The 26,812-nt window shown below is 50.6% G+C and overlaps 1 protein-coding gene and 1 non-coding gene across 3 annotated transcripts in view; one reads left to right on the top strand and one right to left on the bottom strand.

The window, feature by feature from the left end:
* The window catches only part of STK10 (serine/threonine kinase 10), a 122,426-nt gene that overhangs the window by 43,074 nt on the left and 52,540 nt on the right, over positions 1-26,812 (bottom strand). For both annotated transcript variants that reach the window (XM_057729109.1, XM_057729118.1), the window contains exons 3-7: positions 22,905-22,953; positions 17,606-17,755; positions 4,349-4,421; positions 3,168-3,362; positions 2,505-2,586 (exon numbers count right to left, since the gene is read on the bottom strand). In XM_057729109.1, the coding sequence (XP_057585092.1) occupies positions 2,505-2,586; positions 3,168-3,362; positions 4,349-4,421; positions 17,606-17,755; positions 22,905-22,953 (549 nt within the window). The remainder of the gene's footprint in view (positions 1-2,504; positions 2,587-3,167; positions 3,363-4,348; positions 4,422-17,605; positions 17,756-22,904; positions 22,954-26,812) is intronic.
* TRNAW-CCA (transfer RNA tryptophan (anticodon CCA)) lies at positions 4,906-4,978 on the top strand. The gene has a single exon. It is a non-coding gene; the product is annotated as a tRNA-Trp (tRNA).

The raw sequence follows: 26,812 nt of genomic DNA, 5'->3' as shown, positions 1-26,812 counted from the left end.
AGCCAGGTGACCTCGGCAGCCCGCTTCCCTGCCCCGAGCCTCTGGGTCCTCACCTAAGGTGGTAATAACGCCCCACCCTCCCTAACTCAGAGATGAACAGGCAAGTGGGAAAAGCTGACAGCAGCCTAAGCTCTGAATGGAGCTTTATTCATCTGGAGGGATCTCTCTTTTCTTCTGCAACCCTTCTGTCTTAGTGAAGAGTCCTCTAGCAGGACATTTTTTTCTCAACCACGGAACGGAAATTCCTGGCTCGGACTGAGGCTCCGGGGCTGCCACGAGGGGATGAGGGACAGCTGGTCTCTTCCCAGCAGCATGTCCTGGAGGCCGGATGTATCGGGCCAGGAGGTGCCTGCTCACAGGAAACAATTGGCCCCAAGGAGCTTGGAGCTTTTGCATCTGACAGCGACAGCAGGCCCACCCCACCCCCACCCCTGGCTGGCCTAGCCCAGTCCCTTCCCAACACCACCCCACCAAACACCAGAAAATGAGGCCTCTGGTAACTCCAGATGTGTGCTTTCAAATACAACGCAGAAATCTACAAGGAACAATCGTGACCCCCACCAGACAGACCACATACTGCATCCCCGTTTCTTTCCATTTTTTAATAATTCAATTCCATGCATCAAACATTCACTGCGCACAGCACTTAACAGTTAAGCCAAGTACTTTACAGTATCTTCTCACGTGACCCTGTAAGGGGGGCCTGGCTGTTATCCTCACTTCAGAGTGAGAACAGGGTCACAGAGAGGTTAAGCCCCTCCGGCAGGGTTCCACAGCCAGTAAGCGGCAGAGCTGGGATTTGAACCCAGGACTTTCCAGCCCCGGTCCACACACTTAATCCCTGTGCTGCACAGCCCAGAGGGGTGCACTGTGGCCCAGAGGGCCAACCACAGCCCCAGCGCCTGGCGCACACGTCAGTCAATACTTGGGAGAAGCGGCTGAACGTGAAGTGTATGGTGAAGCGTCTGCCCCCTTTCCTCCCAGCACACACAGGTGGAAGGACCAGAGTGGACAGGGCGTGGAGGGGCAGCCCCCCCACGTCACCCAGGCCTACTTCCTCTCCCTCTGCCAACAGCGTTGGTAGCATGGGGACAGTGATCAGCCGACCTGGAGACGGCCGGGTGGATGGGGCGTGCAGCTTTCCAGACACAGCTACAAACACAGCTGCAAACGCTCCAACACTCACCCCACCCGTTGTGGATGTGCTGACATGAGCCATCGGCCCTGGGCAAGGGAGGGCCACATCTACCTCCATGACTTCAAAAAGCTTCAAGGAAACGGTCATCCACTTCCCCACACGAAGGCCGTTTGGCCAGGTAAGGGGATGCTCCCTGAATCACCTATCATCCCGGCTGGTCTCCCAGATTCTGCACCCAACAGCCAAAGGGACCCTTGTAAGTGTGAGTCAGATGGTGTCCCCCTCCTCCAAACCCTCGCGGGTGCCCCATCACACACCACGTGAAGCCCACCTCCTCCCGAGGCCGTGCAGGACCCTCCACGACCTGGCCCCGCGCTCCTTCGAAAGGCCTGCTTCCACCGTTGGCCTTTCCCTGGGAACCTGGACTGGGGGAGGGTTGCCACCATTAACTGATACGTGGGCCAGCTCTGCCTAAACTGTGCAAGCGATGTGGTCCACGCTGGACACCTGGTGGCCTTCTGGAGCCTGGAACTCGGGTCCGTGCCAGGCAGAGGCTGCCCGCACGGCCAGCCCCCAGCGAAAACCTGGGCCCCGAGTTCGTCCATGTGCCTCCCAGGTAAACAACACGTCATATGTGTCGCCACGAGGCACAGCTGGGGGAACAGCTGACTCCACTGGGAGGGACCCTGGAAGCGCCTGCCTGGCCTCTCCCCTGTGCTTTTGTCTCTGTATCCTTTTGCTGTAATAAGTCATAGTGGAGAGTACGAGTAGATGCTGTGCCCGAGCGTCCTCTGAGGGAAGCACTGAACCTGGGGACACACCCCCTACCGCTCCAACCTCATCTCTAGCCCCGCCCCTGCCCTGTCCTCACCGCGGCTCCCATGCCCTGGCCTCCTGGCTCTCCCAGCTGCACCAATCGTGCCCCCATCCTCGGCCTTCACCCCTGCTCCCGAGCACCACGTGCCTGCCCCCGCCCCCCGCCTCCTCTGGGTTTCTGTGCACAAAGTCTCTCATGTCCTCCTTTTATAGGAGAGCAACCCGTCCCACGACCCCCTCCCCTGTGCTGTTTTCTTTTTCTCCACAGCCCTGCTCTCCACCTGCCACGTGCACTATCGGCTCGTCAGCCGTCCGTCTCCCCCACTAGAAGGTAAGCTCCTTGAGGACGGGGCTCTGCGGGCTTCCTTACCGCCGCCCTCCCCACACAAGGGCTGGCACGTAGCGGGTGCTCGGGGAACATCAGCTGATGAGTGCACTCCATCGCCTGGGCTGAGGGAGGATGACCCCAGCTTCCAGGTCATGGGTGATCTGTCCGCAGGAAGGGCGGAGCAGAAGGGCAGGCGGCCACCCAGGAGAGGGGACCACTCACCTCCAGGAGCTGTGCAGCGCTGGGCCGGGTCTCCGGGTTCTTATCCAGGGCCGTCTTCAGGAAGTCCCGGAACTCCGCAGACCTGGGAGGATAGAAAGGTGGTGGCAGTAAGCCGGGAGCGGGCGACAGCTGAGAAAACTCCCCACAACACCGACTCCACTCTCGCAGGAGGCACGTGCTTCCCAAACACGCCCTTCAAAGGACAAAGGGCGCCTTTATAAGCTAAACAGCGGAGGCGACAGGGCCCTTCAAGATGCCCTTCTTGTCACAGATATCACCAACAGAGGGGACGTGGAAATCAGAGGAGCAGGGACTTGCCTGAGGCCACACAGTGAAACACAGCAGTGCTGGGGTTTGAGCCCCAATTCTCAGCCCAGGGTTGTACCACGTGGCTGCTGGGGCTGCACGGGCTCTTACTCCTGCAGTGGGATCCGGCTTATTTGGGTTACCCGTCTGCTCTGATGGAGACCCGATGTCCAGAGCACAGAGGGAGGAAAGAGCCAGGAGGGCCCAGGGAGCTCAGAAAGGCCTGTAGACCCCCAGGCCCGACCGTGGGGCCTCGCAGGGAAAGCGGAGCCCCGGCCCCCCACCTCCCCGCACCCCGCACCCCAGGTCCGCTGGCCGTGCAGCAGACACCCCCAGGCAGGCCTCCCGGCGCCTCACCACTTAGAAGGCGTGAGCAGCGTGGGCGGCTCCGACTTGGCGATCTTGAGCAGGACCCGCATGGGGTTGAGCTCGTGGTGCGGGGGCTCGATCTGGGCCATCTCAATCAGAGTGATGCCCAGGGACCAGATGTCGGCTTTGTAGTCGTACGGGGTGTCCTTCATGGTCTCACACATCACCACCTCCGGGGCCATCCTGAACCAACCAAGGGACAACAGAGGGCTAAGACCCTGGCCTCCACAGGCGCTTCTCGGAGACTCGGGGTCAAGGACCAGCACAAGCCAACGTCAGGGGGTTGGCGGCACTCCCGAGTCGTGATTTACATTCCTTTGCATCCCACTGGCTTCCTTGCGATGGTTGTCTCACAGAAAGACGCCTTCCAAGCGGCTGCACCGCCAAGTCCTGCTGCAGTTCTGATTCCTACCACGAGATGGCAGCAACAATCCAGAACGCAGGGTCTTGGGGAAGGGGTGGGTGGGGGCGGTGGGGAAGGTACCCAGGAAAAACTGAGGGCGGGAAGGGGGCGAAGAGAACACAACCACAGAGAGAAGGGATGGGAGAGAAAAGGAGAAAGAGGAACAAAAGGGCAGAGAGAGAAAGAAAGTGAGTGATAAGTAAGAAAGGAACTTAACTCCAGGATGGGAAGTAAAACAGAAAGTAGTTAGGTGTGAAACTGGGAGAGGTTTGGGTTTTGGTTTTTGTTTTTTTAAAGTAATAGTTTTGGAAAAGAAAGAAACACAATGGACTGGATAAGTCTGGGGAAATTTCATATAAGCGTAGGAACTGAACGTGTATTTTTCATCTTCACGGCCCCAACCCTAGCCCTGTGCCTGGTAGTCAATCCGTACTTGGTGAATTAATCATGAACCATTTTTCAGGGGTGTCAGTTCTTATGAAAGGAGCATTTTCTATATGCACCATCCCACTTGAGCCTCACAGTAAACCATGACGAAGGTACATGATACCCCTGATTTTACAGGTTAGTAAACTGAAGCACACGAAGCTAAGCAACGTGGCCAAGGTCTCGGCGCCAGTAAGTGGGGCATCTGGGCTCAGACCCAGCAGGCTGACTCGGGAGCCCCTGTCTCTGCCCTCTCTCCTCTAGACCAGCCAGAGGCACCATGGGGAGCTGGAGGTGTAACGTTCAGTCCACCATCATTTCCAGAAGCTACACGACTCACCAGTAAGGCGTTCCTATGAAGGAATCTCGTTTCTGCAGGGTTTTCAGATTCTTGGCAGACACACCAAAGTCAGCTGCAAGACAAGAATCTCAGATAGAGTATTGCATGGACATTCCTCCACCCACAGCCCTGGGGTGTGGACTCAGAGATACATGTTCCAAATCAACTAACAGATGCCATTTTCCATCTAGAAATTAGTGATCATTAAAAAGTAATACCTACTGCTAAAAGAATATATTGAGACATGCACTTTCCTACTTGCTAATAAGAATATAAACTGATGAGGCTTTTAGGAAAGCAGTTTGGCAATAAATAGCAAGAACCTGTAAAATATCCATACTCTTCTGGTGCAGTAATTCCGAATCTAGGAATCTACCTTAATGAAATAATCTTAAATATTAAAAAAAATTATGTGCAACAATGTTCACTGAAGTGCCATCATAATAGAGACAAGTTAAAAACAACCATAACTGCTTAGCTTTCAGGGAGTGATTTTAAAACTTCTCGTATGCAACATATAATAGATTCTGTCTTTTCCAAAAAGAATTTAAAGGACTTCCCTGGTGGTCCAGTGGTTAAGACTCCATGCTCCCAGTGCAGGGGGCCCAGGTTCAATCCCTGGTCAGGGAACTAGATCTCCCATGCATGCCGCAACTGAGTCCACACACCACAACTAAAGGTCCCACATGCCACAACTAAGCTCCCACACGCCGCAACTAAGAGCTGGCGTAGTCAAAATAAATAAATAAATAAATATTTTTTTAAAAATTTAAGATGATGTAGCAAATACACACACACACACACACACACACACAGAGCAAGATGAACTAGGAGAGGTAAGAAAGAAGGTAAAAAGGTAAACAACTGCACAGATTAAGCAAAGTGTGATATACACACACGATGGAATATTTTGTAGTCAAAGTTTCAAAGTATTTTATTCAATATTTTAACATTGAATTATACCCATTAATATTAAATTTTACTATACATTTAATAATGATAATAGGTGAGGGAGATTAAGAGGTACAAACTTCTCGTTACAAAATAAATGAGGCACGGGGATGAGATGCACAGCATGAGGAACATAGCCAATGACCATGTAATACCTTTGTGTGGTGGCAGATGGTGACTAGACGTGTCATGGGGATCATCTGTGATGTCAGAGATACCGATTCACTATGTTGTGCACCAGGAATCAACATGGTGTTGTCAACAACACTCCAAAACAAGCAAACTCACTCACAGAAAAACAGATCAGATGTGCGGGGCTTTGGGGAAGGGGAACTGGAGGAAGGTGGTCCAAAGGTACAAACTTGCAGTTATAAGATGAATCAGTACTAGGGATGTGATGTACAGCATGAGAGTTAGAATTAACACTGCTGGATGTTATATACGACAGTTCAGAGAGTAAATCCTAGGAGTCCTCACCACAAGGAAAAAAATTTTTTTCTTTTCTTTTGTAACCACACAAATGGATGTACACTGAACTTATGGTGATAACCACTTCATGATGTATATAAGTCCAGTCATTATGCTGTAACCTTAAACTGATACAGTGCTGAATGTCAATTGTATCTGAATAAAACGGGAAGTAAAAATAAATTAAAAAATTTAAATAACATATATTTAAGTACTGCAGTAATTAATAGAATGTTAAAATATTTTATAGGTATATCTATATAGGTTAAATGGGGAAGGGAGAGGGTGCATATTGTATGGTCAGAGTTATGCCCTCCCCCTCCCCCCCCAAAAAAGGGCAAAAATATATTTTGAATTATCGGAGGAAATGCACCAGCTTGCTTAAATGGTTGTCTGTGGGTGGTGAGACTAGACGTGGTTCCTTCTATTTTCTGAACTCCTGAAGTTTGCTATGAGAAATGCGTATGACTTTCAGGACTAAAAGAAAATAAATACAATTGCTTTTTACACACACATCCGACACCACCAGTTTTGCTTCACACGCCCACGGCTAAAGGAAGAACCCAGGGCTATGAAGAAGAATCTTCTGCAGTGCTCTGGCCTTCAGGGGCCAAGTTTCATCTTGATTAAAAACTAAACTCAGAAGGAAGCAACACCTTGAGAGAGCTGTCGATGTTCAGTTTGAAGCCTGGCTTTGAGAAACTGCAAAGTTGTTATAACTGCCGGCCACCCCAGGAGCCTCCAACTGGGTCTGGGAGCCACAATCAATCGGGTGCTTCAATCACACTCACAATTTCAAACCAGGAGGAAGCATAACGCTGAGAGACGGGCCTGAACACGAGAGAGCTGCGTTCCAGTCTCGCCCCTTCTGTTTCACCGGCTTCATCCATCTATTCATTCAGGTACTGCCTGGAACCACACACGAGCCAGGGCAGAGAATAGAGTGGGGAAAAAGCAAACTACGTCCTTGCCCTTGGGCAGCTCAAAGTTTAGTGGTGGAGGCAGACAACAACCAGATAAACACCAATGATGTCTATTCACAACCGGGTAAAGGGATGGAAAGATGGGGCTGCGGGACTAGGAGGGTCTACAGCCGGGGATGCGACCTCAGGAGAGCAGGGAAGCGAGGACCTGGAGGAAGTCCAGCCAAGTGCCACCAGGCATTCATTCATTCAACAAATACTAACTGAACATCTACTACGTGACAGGCACTGCTCTAGGCACAGAGATGAACCAAAATCCTCACCCTCATTGGCTTGTTATTCTGGCGGCGGAAACAAGCCCTCCACACCATGTGATTCCCAGTAATGAGAAGGGTCATGCAGGGATAAGGCACGGCAAAAGGACAGAGAGCGCTGGGCGGGTGGGCGGCTATTTTAGACCGGAGGTCAAGGTCTAGGGGAAGATATTTCCAGGCAGAGGAAACGAGCTGGCCGGAGGGCTCAGGGCAGGGCAGCATGGCTGGAAGGGGGTGGACTTGGATAAGGGGGGAGGCAGGCGGGGGCCAGGACAGTTACCAAACCTCTGACCCTCCGTTCCCCCGCCAGTGACACGGGGATGGTGAGACTGTAGAACTACTCTGTACGTTGCAGTGAGGATTACGTGACACACATAAAGCCCTCAGCTCCAAGCTCAGCCCTTGGTAAATGCTCTGTCTTGACGGTGACTATTCCATGGGTACTGGAGCTGGCACCCTCGAGATTCTTAGGTCGGGACAAGGACGCTGCTGCACCAAGACCCCCTCCCGGGAGTGGTCAGGAACGCTGGTCTCTGAGCCTCGGTCAGTGCTAACTGGACCACAGCTTCTCCATCAACTGATGACAGCGCCCACGGGACCGTCTGGCTATTGGGGTTGGGGGGCTGTCGCCTTCCAGGGCGCAAGCAGGGTGCAGGGTGGGATGCAAAAACCGGGAAACCCAGGTGAGAAGCTGGCTCTGCCGCTGACCGCCCTGTGGCCTGGGCAAGCCATCACCCCACCACCGGGCTCCCGGGTGAGAATGGGGAGCCGGGCTCGCCTCCTCCCTGCTGGATCCGCCTGGGCCCCACGTGGGCCTGGCTCCCCTGTAAATATCCCCTGGGGGGGGGCACGCCACCCCAGGACATCTTTGCAGAAGAGTGACTGCCTCACAGACCCAGGGTGAGGCTTCCAGGAGGGAGGCTGGAGCTGGCCACTCCCACACCACAGCACCCACTGGTCCCTTCCGGAGAAGGGAGAGGAAAAGCAGAAACCACCAACCTTCAAAATGACATACAGTTGGTCCCCAGGGCCCTCCCTGAATCAAGCTCTTGCCAGCTTTTTGGGTGGCTGCTACTTCCCCTTCTGGGGACCGGCCAGGAGGGTGGGGCGGCCCCTCCCTGCAGCCCACAAATCTCACACGGTCCCTGGGCAGGGGTGGCCACAGCCGATTGCTCCCTGAATGAAATTTATAAGCCACGTCCCCTGATAGGTAGGTGGCTGCCCTCGGACAATTCAAAGGGGATTTTCACCAGGCAGTCTCTTCTGTTGAAAACATTCCTTTCTCCCCTTTTCCTATTTTAAAACAAGAATCAGAGACAAAGCAGCAGGCAGGTGAGGACCCCATAAACTATCATTTCTATATGGAAAGAGGCCATCTCTGCTTTGCCCACATCAGTATCCCAGCACCACACCTGCCACAGCAAACACTCAACAGGGCTGTCGAATGACCAACAGAATAAATGAAAGGTTGGGAAAAAATGACAAAACTGGGTTTTAAGAAATATGTTTGACAACAATTCTATTTCTGGAAATAAATCCCCCCCAACCAGACTTCAAATATGCATGGCAGCTTCCGAAAGCATTATTCAAAAGAGTGAAAAATTGGAAACAACCTAAGCTGTTGCTGGAGCCTGGTTGGCAGATAGCTCAGTGCATTTGGGCTCACCTGGACCAGGAGATAATATGCAGCCCTTAAAAAGAACGAACTTGCCTTTGTACATACGAACTTGGACGTTTGTCCACAACACGCTGTCCCCACCGTGGTGCTGACAGACCAATGCACAGTGTGGAATGAACAGTATTCCAGTTGTACCTTAAAAGAACGACACACGCACACTGGCGCACATGAAGACGTCCACAAACGTGGAAAGAGAGTCTGAAAGGCTGCACGTCAAACTTAATCGTGACCACCTCCCCAGAGGTGGGATCTTGCTGGGGGTGGTGTACTGAGGGGGGCATACATTTTTTACTATATACACTTTTATTCTTTAAAATGTTTTTGAGAGAGAGTATGCATCGTTTTTATGGTTTGAAAAGCTGCAATGCATGTGGCAAAGTTTGGGGGAGGGGTTGTGGGGTTTTGTTTTTGTTTTTTCTTTTTTAAGTAAAATTCAGTAGGGGGCCAGGATGTGGTGAAAGAACTTCACACTCTGCTGGAAGGTGTGAACTGGCACACTGGCCACAGGTATCGACAAACACCACCTGACACGATGCCCACACCCAACAATCCTATTTCTGAGAATCCCTCTTAAAGGTCTGATTACAGACAGAGATTCACAGACCCGTGAACAAGCTTGCCCATCACCGCACTTGTTAGAGGATAATGTGAGAGAAACCTCACAAGACACCTAAACATCCAACTTTGGGGGTTTCATAGATCAATTATGGTTTGTACACATGACAGAATGAAAGAAAAACATTAAGTAACTGTGTTTCTGAGGAACATTTAGGGATATAGGGAATTATCTGGTATTATTCAATTTTTTTAAAAAGCTGACTGGAAAAAAAAAAAAAATATATATATATATATACACTATGATCCCAATTTTTTTTAAAAAAGTACATGTTAATCTAGGGACTTCCCTGGTGGTGCAGTGGTTAAGAATCCACCTGCCAATGCAGGGGACACGGGTTCATTTCTTGGGCCAGGAAGATCCCACATGCCTTGGAGCAACTAAGCCCATGCGCCACAACTACTGAGCCTGCACTCCAGAGCCCGCGAGCCACAGCTATGGAAGCCCGAGTGCCACAACTACTGAGCTCACATGCCCAGAGCCCACGCTCCGCAACAAGAGAAGCCACCATAGTGAGAAGCCCACGCACCGCAATGATGAGTATCCCCCGCTTGCTGCAACTAGAGAAAGCCCGTGTGCAGCAACAAAGACCCAATGCAGCCAATAAATTAATTATTTTAAAGTACATGTTAATCGAATAAAAACTAATATTTACTGAGCACTTCCCAGGTTGTGCCGTACTACACAAAGAGGCTTAGGCACATCGTTTACCTTCCTCTGCATCTCACTTTGCATCTCATCATCATCTATATTCCTATGTATATCATTTATATCTCTGGCTCTTTGGGGCAGGGAAAATTATCATCCCCATCTTACAGACGAGGACAATAAAGTTGAGACAGGTTAAGTAACTTGCAGATGGTCACCCAGCTCTAAGGACAGATGTGGCGCTAAGTCTTTGGTCTTTACCACTCTCTCGTCGCACCTTCCTGAGCACAGAAAAAAGACTGGAAGGAAGTTGTGCATCCTGGCAAGATGAGACGGGACTTTAATTTCCTTCTTTGTGGGTCTTATTCCTAACTGTCTATAGGACTATATCTACCTATATACTCACTCATATATTCATTTTCTTATTACCAAGGGAAGGCTGCTTATCAAAAATTCAAACATTTACAGAATAAAAAGTCTCCATAATCCTGGCAGAGATAAACACTTATGAGTTTGTTGCACAGAGCTCCAGATTTATTTATAAAAATTAAAATTATATATGTAAATACAAACATTAAAATGATACGCATAGATCATTTTCAGGTATTTGCTATTTTTAAAAATGAAATCAGAACAAACATACTATTTTGCAGCTTGTTTTTTTTCCCCCTTCATAGTATGTATATACATCTTTACAAGAGATTACACCTTTTCTACAACTTGATTTTCAATTGCTGAAGAAGATTTCATTGTATGACAGGACCATAACTTATTTAAATCCTGTACTGGAGTAAACTGGATCATTTCTGATTTCTTGCTGTTACTAATACTGTTGCAATAAGTACCACTGTACATGTCATGCTATACCTGGATAACAGCATGTATTACTTTTATGATGAGAAAATTACGTAACAGTATAAAATGCATTACATACTACACACACACACACACACACACACACGCAGTGAACTGAGAATGTATGAAGATATATAAGAGAATCTCTCATCTGTCCACTTAACTGCAGGCAACCAAAAAATCCAAGATAAGAGGAGCCTTTCCCCAGACAATGCCTGGCCAATTAAAGGCAAACCACTGCCCAACTGTCCTCCTCTCCTGGACCCCCTACCCAGCCTGGGGAGTCCACAGTCCTGCTTCGTCAGGGCTTACCCTTTAATTCTAGCTCTGAGAACCTTCCAGGTGGGCCTCAACCAGGAGCAGAGCCACGTGCCCCAAGAAGTATTTGGAAATGAATGGGGGCGGTCAGGTTACCACAACAAGACACAGTGATGCTACCATTTAGTGAGAAGGAGCCAGGGACTCCGCCACCTCCTTGCATGGCAAAAGCTGTCCCATCCAAAATGCTGGCAGTGGCCCTGTGGGCAAACACTAGCCACAGCCCTCATGGTGCAGAAAGAAAATGTGAACCCTCTCTAGAGGGTTTGGGGCCTGCTGAAACTAGGGTGCGGATGGGAGAATCAAAGGCTCCCAACCCCGGCCTCAGAATCCCAGGGCCTTCCATCCTTACAGCAGCCTGACGCACACCTGGGCTCAAAAGAGGGAGGCTCCCACCAGTCACCCAAGTGACCTCTCTTAATTATCAGGACATCTGCCTTCCCAGGAGCATCATGGAAACAGCACCAGGCAAGGAGGTGAGAAGAGTCTACTGTGATCTGAGATAAATTACTTCATGTTTCTGAGCCTCGGTTTCCTCATCTATTAAATGGGGGTCATAGTATGCAACCAAGTGTGAGACTGAAAGAACTGCTCTATTTTTCTGTTTCTGTTTTTATTTCCTTTTGTTTTTTAGGCAACCAGATACATGTGACCACCAAGAAGGGCTTTGTTTTCCCATTCATTCCCCTATGTCTTCAGCCTCCTACCCCACTGCCTTCATCAACTCTCTTTTCTCCCCCATAACCCTGCAGTTTTCTGGTAGTTTCTCTCTCTCTCTCGCTCTCTCTCTCTCTCAACTTCAATTGCAAATTCAGTCCTTTGTTCCTGCTTTGCATCCATTTCTGCCTCACTCACTCCCTCTTCTGGGTCTCCATTACTCCAACAGGCTGTGCCAGTCTACCGTGGACAGCAGTCTGTTTTTTCTGGCAAGTCCAAATCTTTTCTCCTGGAAAACCACCTCGCCCACCCCCAAATCACACTGTTCCACGAGGGCGAGGAGAGGAGGGGTAGGCTTCCATATTGCTACATGATCCTGCCCCCACTCTCAGAGACTGACTATAAGCTGGGCCAATCAGAGAAGCCCTCCTTACTGGGCCTCCCTGATTGGTCCAGGAATCTGCACCTGAGCCACACTGGGCCAATCCGAGCTCTTCACTGGGATTACCGAGTCTGAGACCTGAAATGATGAGGTCCAGGTCATCCTGCAGGAGGTGATGCTGGGAAAAGTAAAACTAAACCAGAAGCTGTGTGTGAGGCGTGGGACTGAGAGCCTAACTGACATGCACAGAAAGGCAGAGATCACAGTCCTGGCAGCGTTGTTTTCCAAGGTCCAACTAACCTCCATATCCAGCTGCATGTCTTCCCTAAAACGGTTCCATATACCATATATACACATTCTCCTGTCTGCCTTAAGTAACATGAGACCAGTTTTTATTGTCTGCCACCTAAAGAGTCTAAGGAGGGTAGTGGTTAAGCACATGGCCTCTGAAGCCAGATGTACTGGTCTAAACCCCAGTTGTTCCTCTTACTAGAGTGTGATTTTACATAAATTAATTAACCTCTCTAGGTGCCAGATCCTTCCCCTGTAAAATGTTATCAGTAGTCTGACGATTCAATGAATTACATATTAAACACCGGCTCAGTGCCTGGTAGCCACAGTGAAAGAAACAGGACCCCAGCCTGCTGGCAGCAGCAAATAGAAATTCTGGGTCAGGGTCAAGGTTGGGGTGAGAGGCAGGTGACTGGTTCCTGCCAGGCCCATCTGTCGGGCCTCCTGATATTCGGGGGGGGGGGGGCCTTTGGGAATTAGGGATCCTGCAGTACCATAAACTGATAAAGTAAAGGCCACAGTGGACATTACTATTTACTGAGCACCTACTATATGCCAGCCTCTGTGTTACACACTTTGATTTTTAGGCCAGTTCAGACCTCTTCTCGGAACTTGAAAGACCCCAAAAGTTGTGAAATTCACTTCCGATCTGCAGAGAAGCACCTCTGGGGAGAGGAACACGGGTTCTTTGGAAAATGGAGAACATTCCTTCTCACGACAGCTACTGTGAGACACACCTCAGCCTGGGAAAGAAAACATTTTCCAGGCCTCCCTGATGGGCTGGGCACCTATAGATGCTTTGCATATATTGTCTCATTAAATCATCATACCAATTCCACGAGGTAAGAACTACTAGCCCGCTCTGTTTAAGAAAACTAATGTTCAAAAGGGTTAGGTGACTTATCCAAGGCCAAGGGCAGATTCAGGACAAGAACACAGATCTTTGGACCTCAGAGTCCTCACCCCACTTTATATCTGAATGGTCTCTGGCAGCAGACACTCTTCCTTTCTCTTTCTGCACAAACGGATTCCCACCAGCCATGGAGAACTGCTTCACACCCACACAGACCTGGAACGTGTGCTCTGCTTGGCAACTATGGAATGAATCTCAGAGAAGGTTGAAATCCTAGACAGAAGTAAACAAGTAACACAAGGGAGAAGCAAAATGCGTAGCAGCAGAGAGGGACAGAGCCCTCAGCCTCCCTGTGACAGTACTTTGTATGTCAGCCCACTGATCACAACAACCCTGTGAGGAGGTTGTGTTGTCACACCCACTGCACAGATGAAAAGACTGAGGCCTGAATCGTTAAATGTGTTTGTCCAGCTCGGCAGTGGCAGAGCCAGGATCTGAACCAGGCTTGTCTGGGTCTAGGGCCCACGCTTTGCTCAGCTCACCCTGCTACTTTCTGTTTATTCCCACTCCATCAAGAGGCACAAACAGTGTCTCCAATGAGGTGACACTTCTGCCTAGGAGAAAGTCTGCTGAGCAGTTCTCTTACGCAGCCCTGAGTTGTGTAAGGACATGCAGGGGGGTGGGGGTGCCTCCAGGGGCCCCAGACGGTCCCAGGGACCGAGGAAGAAGCAGACAGACTGCCACCCCGTCTCCCAGGCCTCCTCCACTGCTTCACCAAGCTGCAGATTCCAGGCCCCAGGGGGAAGGAGGATTTTCCAAAACAAAATATCAGGCCTCAGCAGGCATCCATAGCACGGCTCCCAGGGCCCAGCGGGCCCAGCGGTAACTGTGTAAATACGCGCACATTCAACTCTCCCTGATCTTTTCTTCCTCCTTAATTGGCTTCCTGGTTTTCTCAACTGCAGCTGCCAAGTCATCTGGAAAGCTGATGCCCCCATCTGCTTCTGTCCCACCTCTGCCGGGTTCCGAGCGGGATTCTGGAATCAGCCCGTCTCAGCCCGAGACTGCCGGGCCCTCCCTTCATCCCCGTCCCCACCCCGCTTCCCTGCACTGCCGAGCCCCTCAGGCTGCTCCTGCCTCCTCCATCTGATATGTTCTCGAAGGCTGAGCAGAAGTTTTGCCTTGAAGTCCCCAGAGCATACGAGACTCTTCTGTCCCCAGATTCTCCCTGACTTGGCCCTTCCCTGGCCACCTCCCTCCCTCCTTGATAGAGCCAGTCCACTGGCAGCTGGAGTCGGGGAGACCAAGTCCAGATCCTGCTGCTTCTCTCCCACCATGGACCGATCCCGGGCATCTCATTCCACTGTGGGCCTCAGGGTCCTCACCTGCGATGCGTACAGTCCCCCTCCCCTCCCCTAAGTGTCCTCAGGAGTGCTGACTCAGCGAGATGACATCTAGAAAGCGCCTTGTCTAGCGGCTGGCATTCAGGGGTGCTTCATAAACTCAATACACACGTGTTGTTATTTTTACATCACTGCCCTGAATACCCCGCTGTTTCTCACTCCGTGCCTCTGCCCGCGAGGCTCCCTCTCCTGGACCATCCTGCCCAACCTGGCTTACCTGGCAAGTACCCACCCACCTTTCACAGCTCAGATCAAACTAGCCTCTCACCAAGGCTAAACCTCCAAGCCCTAGACCCAGGTGGGGGATTGGACCACCACTCCCTGAACACTCTCCCCACCCCAGCACCGGCTCCTTCTCCAGCCCTGATGCTCCCACGTGTCTCCCCACAGGCCTGAGAACTCTGCAGGAGGAGGACCGCGGTCTCTGCTCTCCTGCTGTCCCCAGAGCCCAGCACAGAACAGGCCCACACCAGACACTTCACACAACACCAGTAATTACAGCTGGCCTTTCTGGAGAGCTTACTCTCTCTCTCATCTTATAACCAGCATCACAACCCTCTGAGGAAGGATTCATCATCACCCCTGTTATACAGGTGAGGAAATCAAAAGGCAGCAAGGTTAGGTGACATCCCCAAGGTCACAGAGCTGGGGGCAGACGTGGGATTTGAACCCGGGTCCCTCCAAGTCCAGGGTGCATGCTCTTAACCTCTCCAGCTAAGAGAGGAAACAGGAGGAAGGACAGCCACGGGGGACGGCAGCTGAGCCCGGGGCACAGACCCTGCATATCGGGGATTCTGGTCTTCAGCAACAGAGCGGAGTGTGGCCCTGCTCACGTCTGATGTGAGAAACCCCCCATACAGCTCGTTTCAGGACAGAACCAACCCCTCTCTGGACGACAGAGCCTTTCTAACAAGCTCCCAGGTAATGCGGATGCCACCACTGACCAGGCTTTGCTTACTGAGGGTCTAGAGCAGCGGTTCTCAACGTGTGGGCCCCCGGACCAGCAGCTTCAGCTGGGAGCTTATTAGAAACGCAGGTTCTTCAGCCCCACCCCAGACAGAAACGCTGGGGACCGCACCGAGCAATCTGAGAGTTAGGAGCCTTCCAGGGGACTGAGATGCTCTAAATCTGAAAACCCACTGGTCTCGCAACCCTCTTGTGAGACCCAGCCCTCCCCTCCCCCATCGGCTCAAGGCACTCATGGAGTGGGGGGGCCCTGGAACTGAGCATCAGGCTGGGGTCAGCCCTGGCTCTGTCCTCGCCAGATCTGTTACCTGGGACAGGTCCTCGCCCTCTCCGAGCTTCAGAGCCCTCAAAGAGGGAATGTGGCAGCCGTCTTCCAGCCGCAAAGGATGACCCTGATTGTGCTGTACCATTTCTGTTCCAACCCCCATGATTATCCCTGCAGTTCTCAAACAAAGGGGCTCAGCAGTGAGGCAGTTTATCGTGGACATAATTAAAATGTTCCTTAAAGAGACAAAGGTAACCGCTAGAGGAACTACAAATAATGACACTTCTATGTTGGAAGGACAGGGCTGAGGAAGGGGGAGGGGGTGCAGATGAATGAACTATTTAATTATCAGAGGAAGATGTTCGTAGAAAATGGAGTCGAATGTAGTCAAATGATAAACAAGAGAGTCCCATCTCTCTATTCTTAATATCACCCCCTAAATCCTCTCTATCGGCACATCCTTCTACTGATGGGGATGCAGGCAGAGGTATCTGGAATGATAACCAGGGCCAAGGTCTGGATGATGAGACTGGAGGCACGTCCTGGCTTTCCCTTTAAAGCTTCTTGTACTATGGGAATTTTGTATAATAAGCATCTATTATTTTTTCATCAAATGACAAAAATCATTACTTAAAAAACAGCATTAAAGGCATGTATATAACAACAGAGGAGTAAATATGAGAAGAATTAAAAGTGACTGTCTTCAGGGGCGGGAGGGTGGACAAGGAAAGGAGATGATAGGAGCAGAGGACACACATACGTGTTATTTTGGTTAAAAAACTTATTTAAAATATAAAGAAATTCTGACACATGCTACAACATGGACGAACCTTGAGGACATTATGCTAAGTGAAATAAGCCAGTCACAAAGATACAAATGATTGCACTTATAGGAGGTCCCTCGCGTAGTCAAAATTCGTAGAGACATTAAAGAGAACGGTAGTTGCCAGGAGCTGGAGGCAGAGGGGATCGGGAGCTGCTGTTTGATGGGTACAGAGTTTCAGTTTGGGAAGATGAAAAAGTTCTGGAGCTGGATGGTGGTGATGGCTGCACAACAATGTGACTGTGCTTAATGTCAACGAACTGTACACTTACAAGAGTTCAGATGATAAATTTTGTTATGGTCATTTTACCACTATTGAAAAGAAAGAACAGAGAGGAGACATTAAAAAAATGTTTCACTACACACCCCTGATGTACAATTTTCTATCTGGGAATGGATCAGGGTCGCCCCTCCGTCCATCCTTAGCTCTCAAATTCTACCTATCAGAAGCGAGAGCAAAAGGGGTTGGACCAGCACCTCCTCGCGGCACTGCGGGCCTGTGGGCGTGACCACTCTCGGGAGTGAGGGGCTGTCCTGTGCACTGTAGGGTGCTGGGCATCCCTCTCTCTCCTCCCCAGATGTCAGCGGTCTCCCCCACCTATAGCTGTGACAACCAAAGATGTGTCCAGTCATCGCCAGTGTCCCCGGGGGACAAAATCACCCTCGGCTGAGAACCCCGGGTTAGACGCAGCCACACGGGGAACCGGGGCAGACCGGGGAGGACCTCGACATCCCGTGGGAGTGCAGACCCACACCCGCCCCCTGCTGCCTGCAGAGGCTAGGCCGACACCCCGGGCGGTGGCACCAGGGCTGTGCCTTCCCGCCTCACCCACAGGTGCCCCTTACCCAGCCTGATGTCCCCCTCGAGCGTCATCAGCACGTTGCCGGCTTTCAGATCCCGGTGGATGATCTTCTTGCCGTGCAGGAAGGTGAGCGCTTCCAGCATCTGGCGGCAAACCACCTGAATCTGGGGCTCGGTGAGGCCTCTGTCCAACTCTGGAAACAGAGAAGAACTTGTCAATTCAGCAAGTGCTCAATGCAGGCAACTCCGCGTCAGGGCCCTGCCACGTACAAGAAATACACAAGCCGCCAACGTGGCTGAGCGCTTACTATATACCAGGTTCACTTCTAAGCACTTCACATGGTACCCTGCTTCCTCCTCACAGTAACCCTATGGAGCAGGCACAACTGTTACCCCATTTCACAGGTGAGGAAACTGAGGCTCACAGAGGTCAAGTCACTTGCTCAAGGTCACACAGTAGGGAGTCACAGATCTGAGATTGAAAACAGCCAGCCTGGCTTCAGAGCTCAGGTTTGCAAACACAACCTTTCCGAGGAGCAGAGACCCATCCTGTGAGCAGGCACTGAGCGTCAGGCTCCGTGCTGGGTGCGGGGGCACAGAGGGGGCACGGAAGTGACGAGCAACATGTGGAACAGGGGCACTGGGGGGCGTGGGAGGGCAGCAGGGCAGCAACCACTTGTGCCTGGGGAGTCCGGAAGCTTGCCAGAGGAGAGGGCATTCGAGCTGCGTCTTGAAGGAAAAACAGGTGCTTGAGAGGAGAAAAGGTGGGCCAGGGCATTCCAGGTCAAAGAACCAGCGGAAGCGAGGGCCTGGAGGCGACCTGAGCTGGTGCTGAAAAACGTCACCTGGCCAGTGGTGGTGGCACCAGAGACGTGAAAGGTGAGGGGCCGTCACCAAAAGCCTCCTGCGTGCTAGTTGGGGACGTGCGTGCACGCACACACGCACACACAGACACACACCACTATATACAACCCAATGTCCACTGAGAGATGGCAGGGCCTTCTTCTCTGAGCAGCTGAGGAGTGCAAAGAATAGTATTCCATGCACGGGGAATAGTACGTGCAAAGGACCCCGCTTGGCTGGCGGGGAAAGTAAGTGGAGGTCGGAGGTTGGCAGAAGCTATGGAGGCTGCATTTTCTTTGTAATGCAATGAGCAGTCCAGTGGGGGAGGCTCCTAGCAGGGCAGAGATACAGCCTGAGTTCTGCATTTTAAACATTCCTCCTGATACAGCGAGTGAAAAGCTTGCAGGGGAACAAGAGCAGGCAGGGGCTTGGCTGGGGGCCACACGGTGGTCCAGGAGGGCTAGGACGTGATCAAGGCTTCGGAGACGAAGGATTCCCAGCTCGGGTCAGGGAGGTGGGAACGACAGAGCGTGGGACCAAGTGGGTGCAGTGGGAGCAAGGGCGTGAGAAGAGTCAAGGACGACACGCCACGCGCTCTGCCCCATCGGGCGTCCTGATTATTTAGTTCTTTCTGCTGCCCAAGCTCCCTGTGCTGCAGTGAGCCCCACAGCCCTGCCCACTGGGCCGTCAAGCTGGTGGGCCGGGGCTCCGCACAGAGGCCTCCCTCTGCCTGGAGCAGCCCTCTCCCTTCTGACTTCCCCTGAGGCGCCTGGAGGAATCCCCAAGGTCAGATCCCTCAGGCTTGGTAAAAACAAACACATCATACAGGGTGGAGACGCCAACTGCGCTGTCCTGGGAAGCCCAGCTCTAGAGTAGGGCTCCTGGACCAGAGGTCTCTCTCTCTCTGGGTCCACAAATGTCCCCCTTCCTGCAGCCCCATCTTTAACCCTCACACCTCCCTGAGCCAGAATCCAGGCTCAGAGCCTGCGAGGACTTTAGAGCTGCACAGACTGCACCTGAACCCAGGCGCGGCCTCTTACTGGCTGTGTGGTTTCTGGCAAGTTGTTCTATCTGCTTGCATCTTCATTTCCTGGTCTGTAAAAATGGGAATATGATGATAGATGTAATCCGGGCTCCAGCGATAAAGCACGTTAACTTCTCAGCATGAAGTATAGTCAATAAAAGGTGATTGCTGTTACGCTGGTCCTGAGATAACATTGGATTCTAAGCAGAAAATTTTTTTAATGTCGAAAATGTGTCTGGCTCATGTCTTATTTACTTACGTAAATGAAACAGGAAAAATCAAAGTGATGATGTGAGGATGATCTCACCACCACCACTTTTGGAGCCTTTACAATGTGTCACGCACAGGGCTAAGGATTTAGGTACATTATCTCATTTAATTTTTATAATAATCCAATGAGGTAGATAGATATGACACATTTTTAAAGTCCAGCTGATTGAGATTTAATTTACACACAGTAAAATTCACCTTTTTTGGGTGTACAGTTCTATGAATTTTGGCAAACCATATGTAGTCACACCAACAGCACCACAATTTAGATATAGAATACATCTTTCCATCACTCCCTCAAAGTCCCCTGTGCCCCTCTCACCCCTACTCCAGCCCCGAAGCAATCACAAATTTGATTCCTATCCCTATAGTTTCATCTTTTTCTAGAAAGTCATATAATTAAAATCATACAGTATGATAAATTTTTAAGATGAATTTTTGATTACACAGCAATACAGGAATACTTTCTTCTTAGTAAAAAAAAGTTGCAACATTGGGGATGAATCTAAGGTCCCTTTGAAACCACATCCAAACCCGCCCCTCACCCTTCTGCTCTGCAGGAGGGCTGAGAGCCAAAATGTTTAACAGCCAGCAAGGCATGGCCAACAGGATCAGAACTAAAATGGCCATACGGTGATGTACCACGTACACGCTCTCCACATGTTGTAAAGGGGCCAGCTCAGTGCCCCACAGCTACCAACCCAAGGAACCTGGGATGGACCCAGGAACCCTGGACCCCAGGCCCAGGATCATCACTTTACACAACTCTGCAAGGCGATGGGAGGCAACCTAGGGCAGAAAGGCCCTCTGAGCAGGGCAGGCATCTGCGGGAGAGTCAACCCCTGACCACAGAGCTGCAGCCAGGACCTGGCTCTCCCTGCCCCAGCTTCTCTTCTCCCACCTTGATTTCTAAAATGTCAATGGCACTTTTCCTTTAACTGATGCCACCAACAGGGAGCAAACCACTTGGGGCTCAAGCAGTTGATTCTACCAGGAGAAATGAAACAGAGAGCCCAAAATGAGCTTGCCTGCTGGCTGAGCTATAGCCTGGGGTGACACCCCAGGGATGAATGAGGTCAAGGACCTGGGACTCAACAGTGTGTCTTCCCTCTCTGATATCCTCCCCCAGGCCTCATTCAGAGGCAGCCTGCTAGCTGGTTCCCATTATTCCCTCCTTTTTTAAATATCCCAACGTATGGCCAATCAGCCAGGAGACCACATTTCTCAGCCTCCCTTCTAGCTATGTGTTACTATGTTCTAGCTAGTGAGATGAAAATGGAGGTGTCATATGGAGCTTCTGTGATGTCTCCTTCAAAGAGTGGCAGAGGGGTGTGTTTTTGTGGACCTGTTCTACCCTCCCTTCTTCAATCCTGCTATTTGGAATCCAGGTGTGATGGCTGGAGCTCCCACACCCATCTGGTCACCAAGAACAGAAAATCAGCTTGAGAAAAGGGCCAACACAGAGGAAAGTGGGGCCAAGCACTGGAGAAGGAAACCAAGTTTTTACAACAATGCTTTTAAAACTCCTGGATCAAGCTGTGCCTGAAGTCTGACACCCTTAAACTTTTCAGTTATTTGTGCAAATAAATTTCCCCTCCCACATCCGCCACCCTTTCTTTTCCTAAACCAGTTTGAATAGTCCTTATAACCTAGAGCATCTCAACTCATACAAGACCACCATTTTTATTTTGTCAGATTCTACCCAGAACAATCAAAATTTTCAAAGGCAATCTCTGCTGGGAGAAGGCACACCCAAGGGCTATATCACAAGTGCCTATATCCGTGCCCCACTGTCATTTAGCCACCTCGGAACTCTGGAGTGGCAAGAGGGCTCTGCAAGGAAGGCCAGCATTTCTATAGCTCAGGATGGGAAAGGGCTGCCATAAATCTGAGACATTCCTGAGATAAACTGAGGGGGGAACACCCCCTTCACAATAAAAATGTAGACGCAGATGTGGAGAACAGAGTTGAGGACATGGGGGCAGGCGGGTGGGTGCGAAGGGGAAGCTGGGATGAAGTGAGAAAGTAGCACGGACGTATATATACTCCCAAATGTAAAATAGATAGCTAGAGGGAAGCTGCTGCATAACACAGGGAGAGCAACTCAATGATGGGTGATGACTTAGAGGGCTGGGATAGGGAGGTTGGGAAGGAGTCGTGGGAGGGAGGGGACATGGGGATATATGTATAAATACAGCTGATTCACTTTGGTGTACAGCCGAAACTGGCACAACAGTGTAAAGCAATTATACTCCAATAAAGAGCTTAAAAAAATAAAAATAAAAACATGGCTCAATGGTGCTACATTATACTGAGGGCCTCTCCTCTCCTGAGCTGCCCCAGAATCCTGGACCCGTCATTCAACCTTCTGGGCCTGAGACGCAGCCTGTCCTCACTCACTGCCCACCAGGCTGGCAAAAGTAAGGGGTGATGCAGGGCAGGCAGCAGTTGGGAACAGCATCCCCCAGACCTGGGTTCACAGCTCAGCTCTGCCGTATGACTCTGGGAGAGCTTCTTAACTTCTCTAAGCATCAGTCTGGTCAGGAAAACAGAGATGCTCTTTCTGATTCTATGCACGAGGGTAATATACATGAAAGCAGCTACCACCGTCTCTGGCATATAGTGGCCATGCACAAAATAGAGGTGATTACTAATATCTTTTTTTGTTACTACTCAAGCTTGCCTGGAACAACTTCCCCACGGAGCTTTTTATAGAAAGGGTGGGGATCCCCACTTTACGAAGAACCTCCCTCAGGTGTCTCATTTTCACTTCCTACGAGTGCTGTGGGGTCCAGCAAGGGGGCAGCACACCTGTCTTAACACCGAGGGCTTGAGGGAGCAAATGACCCCCTCAAGGACATGTGGCTTTCTGAACGGGAAGTACTGGCCTACCGAGTGTCCTGCATCCTCTCCAGTACCCCAACCCTGCTCCTGAAAGTGGACAGAGTGGGGAGGTACTCAAACAGGCCACAGGCGTTACTGGGGCGGGGGAGTGATGGACACCAGTCCTAATAAGCAGAGCTGCCCCTGGCACCACTGCACTGCATCAAGACAGACTCACGCAGGGGACTTCCCTGGAGGTCCAGTAGTTAGGACTCCATGCTTCCACTGCAGCGGGTACAGCTTCGATCCCTGCTCAGGGAACTAAGATCCCGCAAGCCACAGGGCACAGCCGAAAAAAAAAACGAAAAAAAAAAAAGACTCACCCAGCATGATGGCGTCCACAGCTCCCCCGGGACAGAACTCAATCATGATCTGCAGAAAATACAAGGCAAAGGAGCAATGAGCAGGGGCGCACAGCCGAGACAGGAGCCCCTCCAGGCCCGGCCAGGACCCAGGCAGGTCTGCCAGCACCCGATGCCCTTGCTCCCCGGCCCCTCTTCCTCCTGCCCTGGGGTCTGTCCGGTCTGCCTCCCACCCCCACAATCTGACCCCAATTCTCACAGGAGGCTCTCACACCCAGGAGTTGCTTGGGTACTTTCATTTTTCAGAAAAAGGAATACCAAGTTGCCATGGAAACCCGCAGCTTCAGTGAACAGCCTTTTCAGACAAGCCTGCACCCTCCTCTCCTGCCCTACGCGCTCACTCACCCCCACCTGCCAGCCAGCCTGCTTCTTATTATCCACAGCCAGGAGACTCAGAGGACACCTCCCGCCTGCAATACATGCTGGCCAAGTCCTCAACGGGATCCCAGCACCTGTCTCTTGCCTCTCTCCAATCTTCCAGGGCCTGGATCCCTCACTGGCTCAGAACATCAGAACATCAGGGCCTCGAAGACCATCTCAAGTAGAGAAATCAAAGCCCAGAAAGGGGATGTTGACTGACCAAGGCCACACAGGTTATCTAGTGGCTCCTGGACTAGAACGCAGGTTTCCTAACGCCGGGGTCATTCATTCACTCAACACACATCCAGTTGGTATCAGGTCCTGGGAGAACCACAAGATCCAGGCCTTCGGGGAGCTCCCAGCCAGTGCAGTGGATGGAAAAGGCCAATCAGAGCAAAAGGTGCCGTGGGTACCTCTCTGATTCACTTTCATCTTCACTCCTCCTGGCCCACTCTGGGCTCCGATCGTATATAAGAAAATACTTTCTCTGGCTTTTAAAGTGCGGCTCCGGGAAGGCAGAAAGTGGCACAAACTTCAAGGCACTCCCGGGATCTCCCCCAGCTCCTGGCTCCTGGCCTCTGCTTGTTGTAAAGTCCCTCCAACCAAGCTCAGCAGAGGCAGACACAGTGCCTGCGCAGTGGCCAAGAAGGCCCGTCGCTCTAAATAGAAAAGAAAACCTCAGCCATGACCCAGCTGGGCCAGAGCCGGCTCTCCAGCCAGAGGACGGAGGAGTAGCCTCAAGGTTTCGATGAGGCCTCTAAGCTTGCGGCCAACCTTCTAGAGGCTTCCTGGCGATGTAAATATGAGGATGTGGTGATGCACGGCTGGACCCAAGTCCACGGCTCCCTAGCTGTGACCTTAGGCAGGTCACTTCAATCGTGTGAGCCCGTCTTCTCAGCTGTAAGATGGGGCTGCTCTGCCCAGCTGCTCCTAGCTGGGCCCCACCTCTGAGTATAGTTAGGGGGATAAGCCACCCCTGGAGGCAAGAAACCACAGCAGGTCAAGCAGGGGCTTTAAGCCGGGCCAGAGACACCAGAGAGACTGGGTACCAGGGGCAGCGAGACTGCACTGCCCTCCCAGCCCGGGGCAGCAGACAGGCCTGCCACATGCTGTGCGAGGCGGCTCACCACAGGAGCGAGCCACGCAAGGGGGCGCCCACCCGCTCACACAGCACCGCCTGCCGGGGAGGAAGGACACGGCTCTGGCGCTCCCACGGGCACTCTGGTCCTGCCTGGCCACTGGGATATCAGGCCTGATGCCAGCTCCCCCAGACGACGCGCTACCACTGTGCTGACGGTCGTCCTAAGTAAAAGTCATCAGAGATGGATCGATGTCCTGCAACCCAGAACACAAGGGAGTGGTACTTTTTTTTCTTCCACCTACTCACTCGTGTGTTCATTTAACCAACCAGCAACCAACCAGGCTTGTTCCCAGGGGTCAGGGTGACCTGGACACAGGCATTGACCTCTCGAAGCTCAGCGTATCATTCTGCCTTTTAATAGTTCTCCGCTCCACAAAAGAGAACTCCAAATCTTATTAATTGCTAGAAAAAGCCCAGCTGCACGTTGCAGTGGCAGAAAAGAAGCCGAATTTAGTCACCACGTAAGGCCACTTACTAGTAAGCAGCCTGTAAGATGGTGGGATACCTGCCCAAACCCCAGAGGAGTGACAAGTCATCCTGGCCTTGCCGGGCGATGGGTGCGGCTGTCCGTATGAGCTATTCCTATGATTCCTTCCTTAAGCTCAGAGGTTCAGTCTTTTTTTGTTTTTGTGTTGTTTTTCTGAGACCCTGTGAAAGCCATCCTCTCTCCTCTCAGGAAAATGCAAAAAGAACAAATGTTTGTGTGCAATTCCATTGAGTTCTTGCACACCCTCAAGTCCCACCACCAAACCCAGGCTGGGAACTCCTGCTCAGTGTCTTCACCCGCTATCCGTGCGGCCTTGGCAATGACATACCTCTCTGCAAAATGGGATAATATTAGGATGCCCCCAGAACTACTGTAAGGACTGGATGAGGTGGTGTTTACAAAGTGACAAGCCTCACACACAGTGGACACAGGACAGGCTCAGCCATTCCCTTCTCTAACAGCTGGGCAGCTGAAGAGGAAAAGGTGGTAGCCTTGGGTTTGAGACCAGGTAGTGCCACTTAATTAGCTATGTGACCCTGGGTAAGCCACTTAACATCCCCAAGCCTCAATTTCTTAGTCTGTAAAATGGCACTAATCTTCTCTCCCTCCAATGTCATCAAGACAGTCAATGACATGCCCAACACGAAAGCCACACCGACTAACATGCGCTGTTGAATCTCTAGCAAAGGAAACCACTAGAAAGCATCACACTTAGACCATGTTATTTAGGCTTCCTATAAAAACATGCCTTCCCCAGAACTACAGTTCATCAACACACCCGCTGCCCATATCAAAAGTCAGTATGAGAAGTGGTAAAACCTGGGCAGTTCCCACATCTTTCAGTGAAACTCTCCCTTACACAATGCCCTTACACAAGGTCCCCGTGACTGCTCCTCTCCCAGGTCAGCACTAAGAAAGCTTGAGCATTCTGCCAATCTGGTTTGCTTCCTCTTCTGCAATTCGAGAGCTCCATGACCCCTTGCACTTCCCGTATTTTTCTTTTTTTTGTCTTTTCTTTTTTCTTTCTTTCTTTTTTTTTTTTTTTTTTGCCTTGGCTCATGAGAAGCTCTGAGCTTAGCTTTGGTTTTACTCCCATGAATGTACCAACTTTTCATTCTATGCCAGGATTAAACCTATAATATTTCATAATTTGCATAGGGACCCTGAGGAAGTGTCTTTAGGAGATGACTGCCCTGTAACCCACGCTTCAAAGTGTGAAGCTTTTATTGAAACAGCAGTCCTGGTTCAGAGTTAATCAGAGCATGTGTCAGAGTGGTGCTCCATTAAGTAACTTTTTGTATTTCTGCCCAACTGGGCTCTCACATGTGGAAAAATACAGTTTGGTTTTTCTTCTTCTTTTTTTCTTTGAAAGTTTTTTTTTTTTTTTTTTTTTTTTTTTTTTTGTCCTTTTGGTGTAAAAAGTTTCACATCTTGGTGCCTTTTATGTGATGCTAAAAAAAAAAAAAAAAAGTCCCCTTCATGACCTGGTTCTCACTGGGTTCCATTACATAGGTCTGAACACTTTACATTTCAGCTTGTCAGTGGTAGGATCAGGAGGGTTTATATTTTAAACTTCTCAGGGCTTTTACAGACATGCATGAGGTTTGATTCATAAAATAATTATCTCAGTAAATGCAACAATAACAATAAATAAAAAGAAGATAGTCATCTCAATGCCTTGGGATATTACGAAACATGCCTGCTTAGAAAAGAGAACGGAACATACATCAGTACCCATCGAAGGTTTACAGGTGGTTTGTACTTGCATGTATTTTCCATATTTTATTCAACTAATATGTGTCATAAAATTTTATATTAGAAGTACTCTTTTTTTTAAATGGAAAATACTGGCCTAAAATCACCCAGGGCTACAGATTCATC

This window comes from Hippopotamus amphibius, chromosome 1 (assembly GCF_030028045.1).
Source record: "Hippopotamus amphibius kiboko isolate mHipAmp2 chromosome 1, mHipAmp2.hap2, whole genome shotgun sequence".
In the NCBI taxonomy this organism is placed as follows: domain Eukaryota; kingdom Metazoa; phylum Chordata; class Mammalia; order Artiodactyla; family Hippopotamidae; genus Hippopotamus; species Hippopotamus amphibius.
Note: the sequence above shows the minus strand (reverse complement) of the source record. Positions and strands in the feature narration are given on the sequence as shown.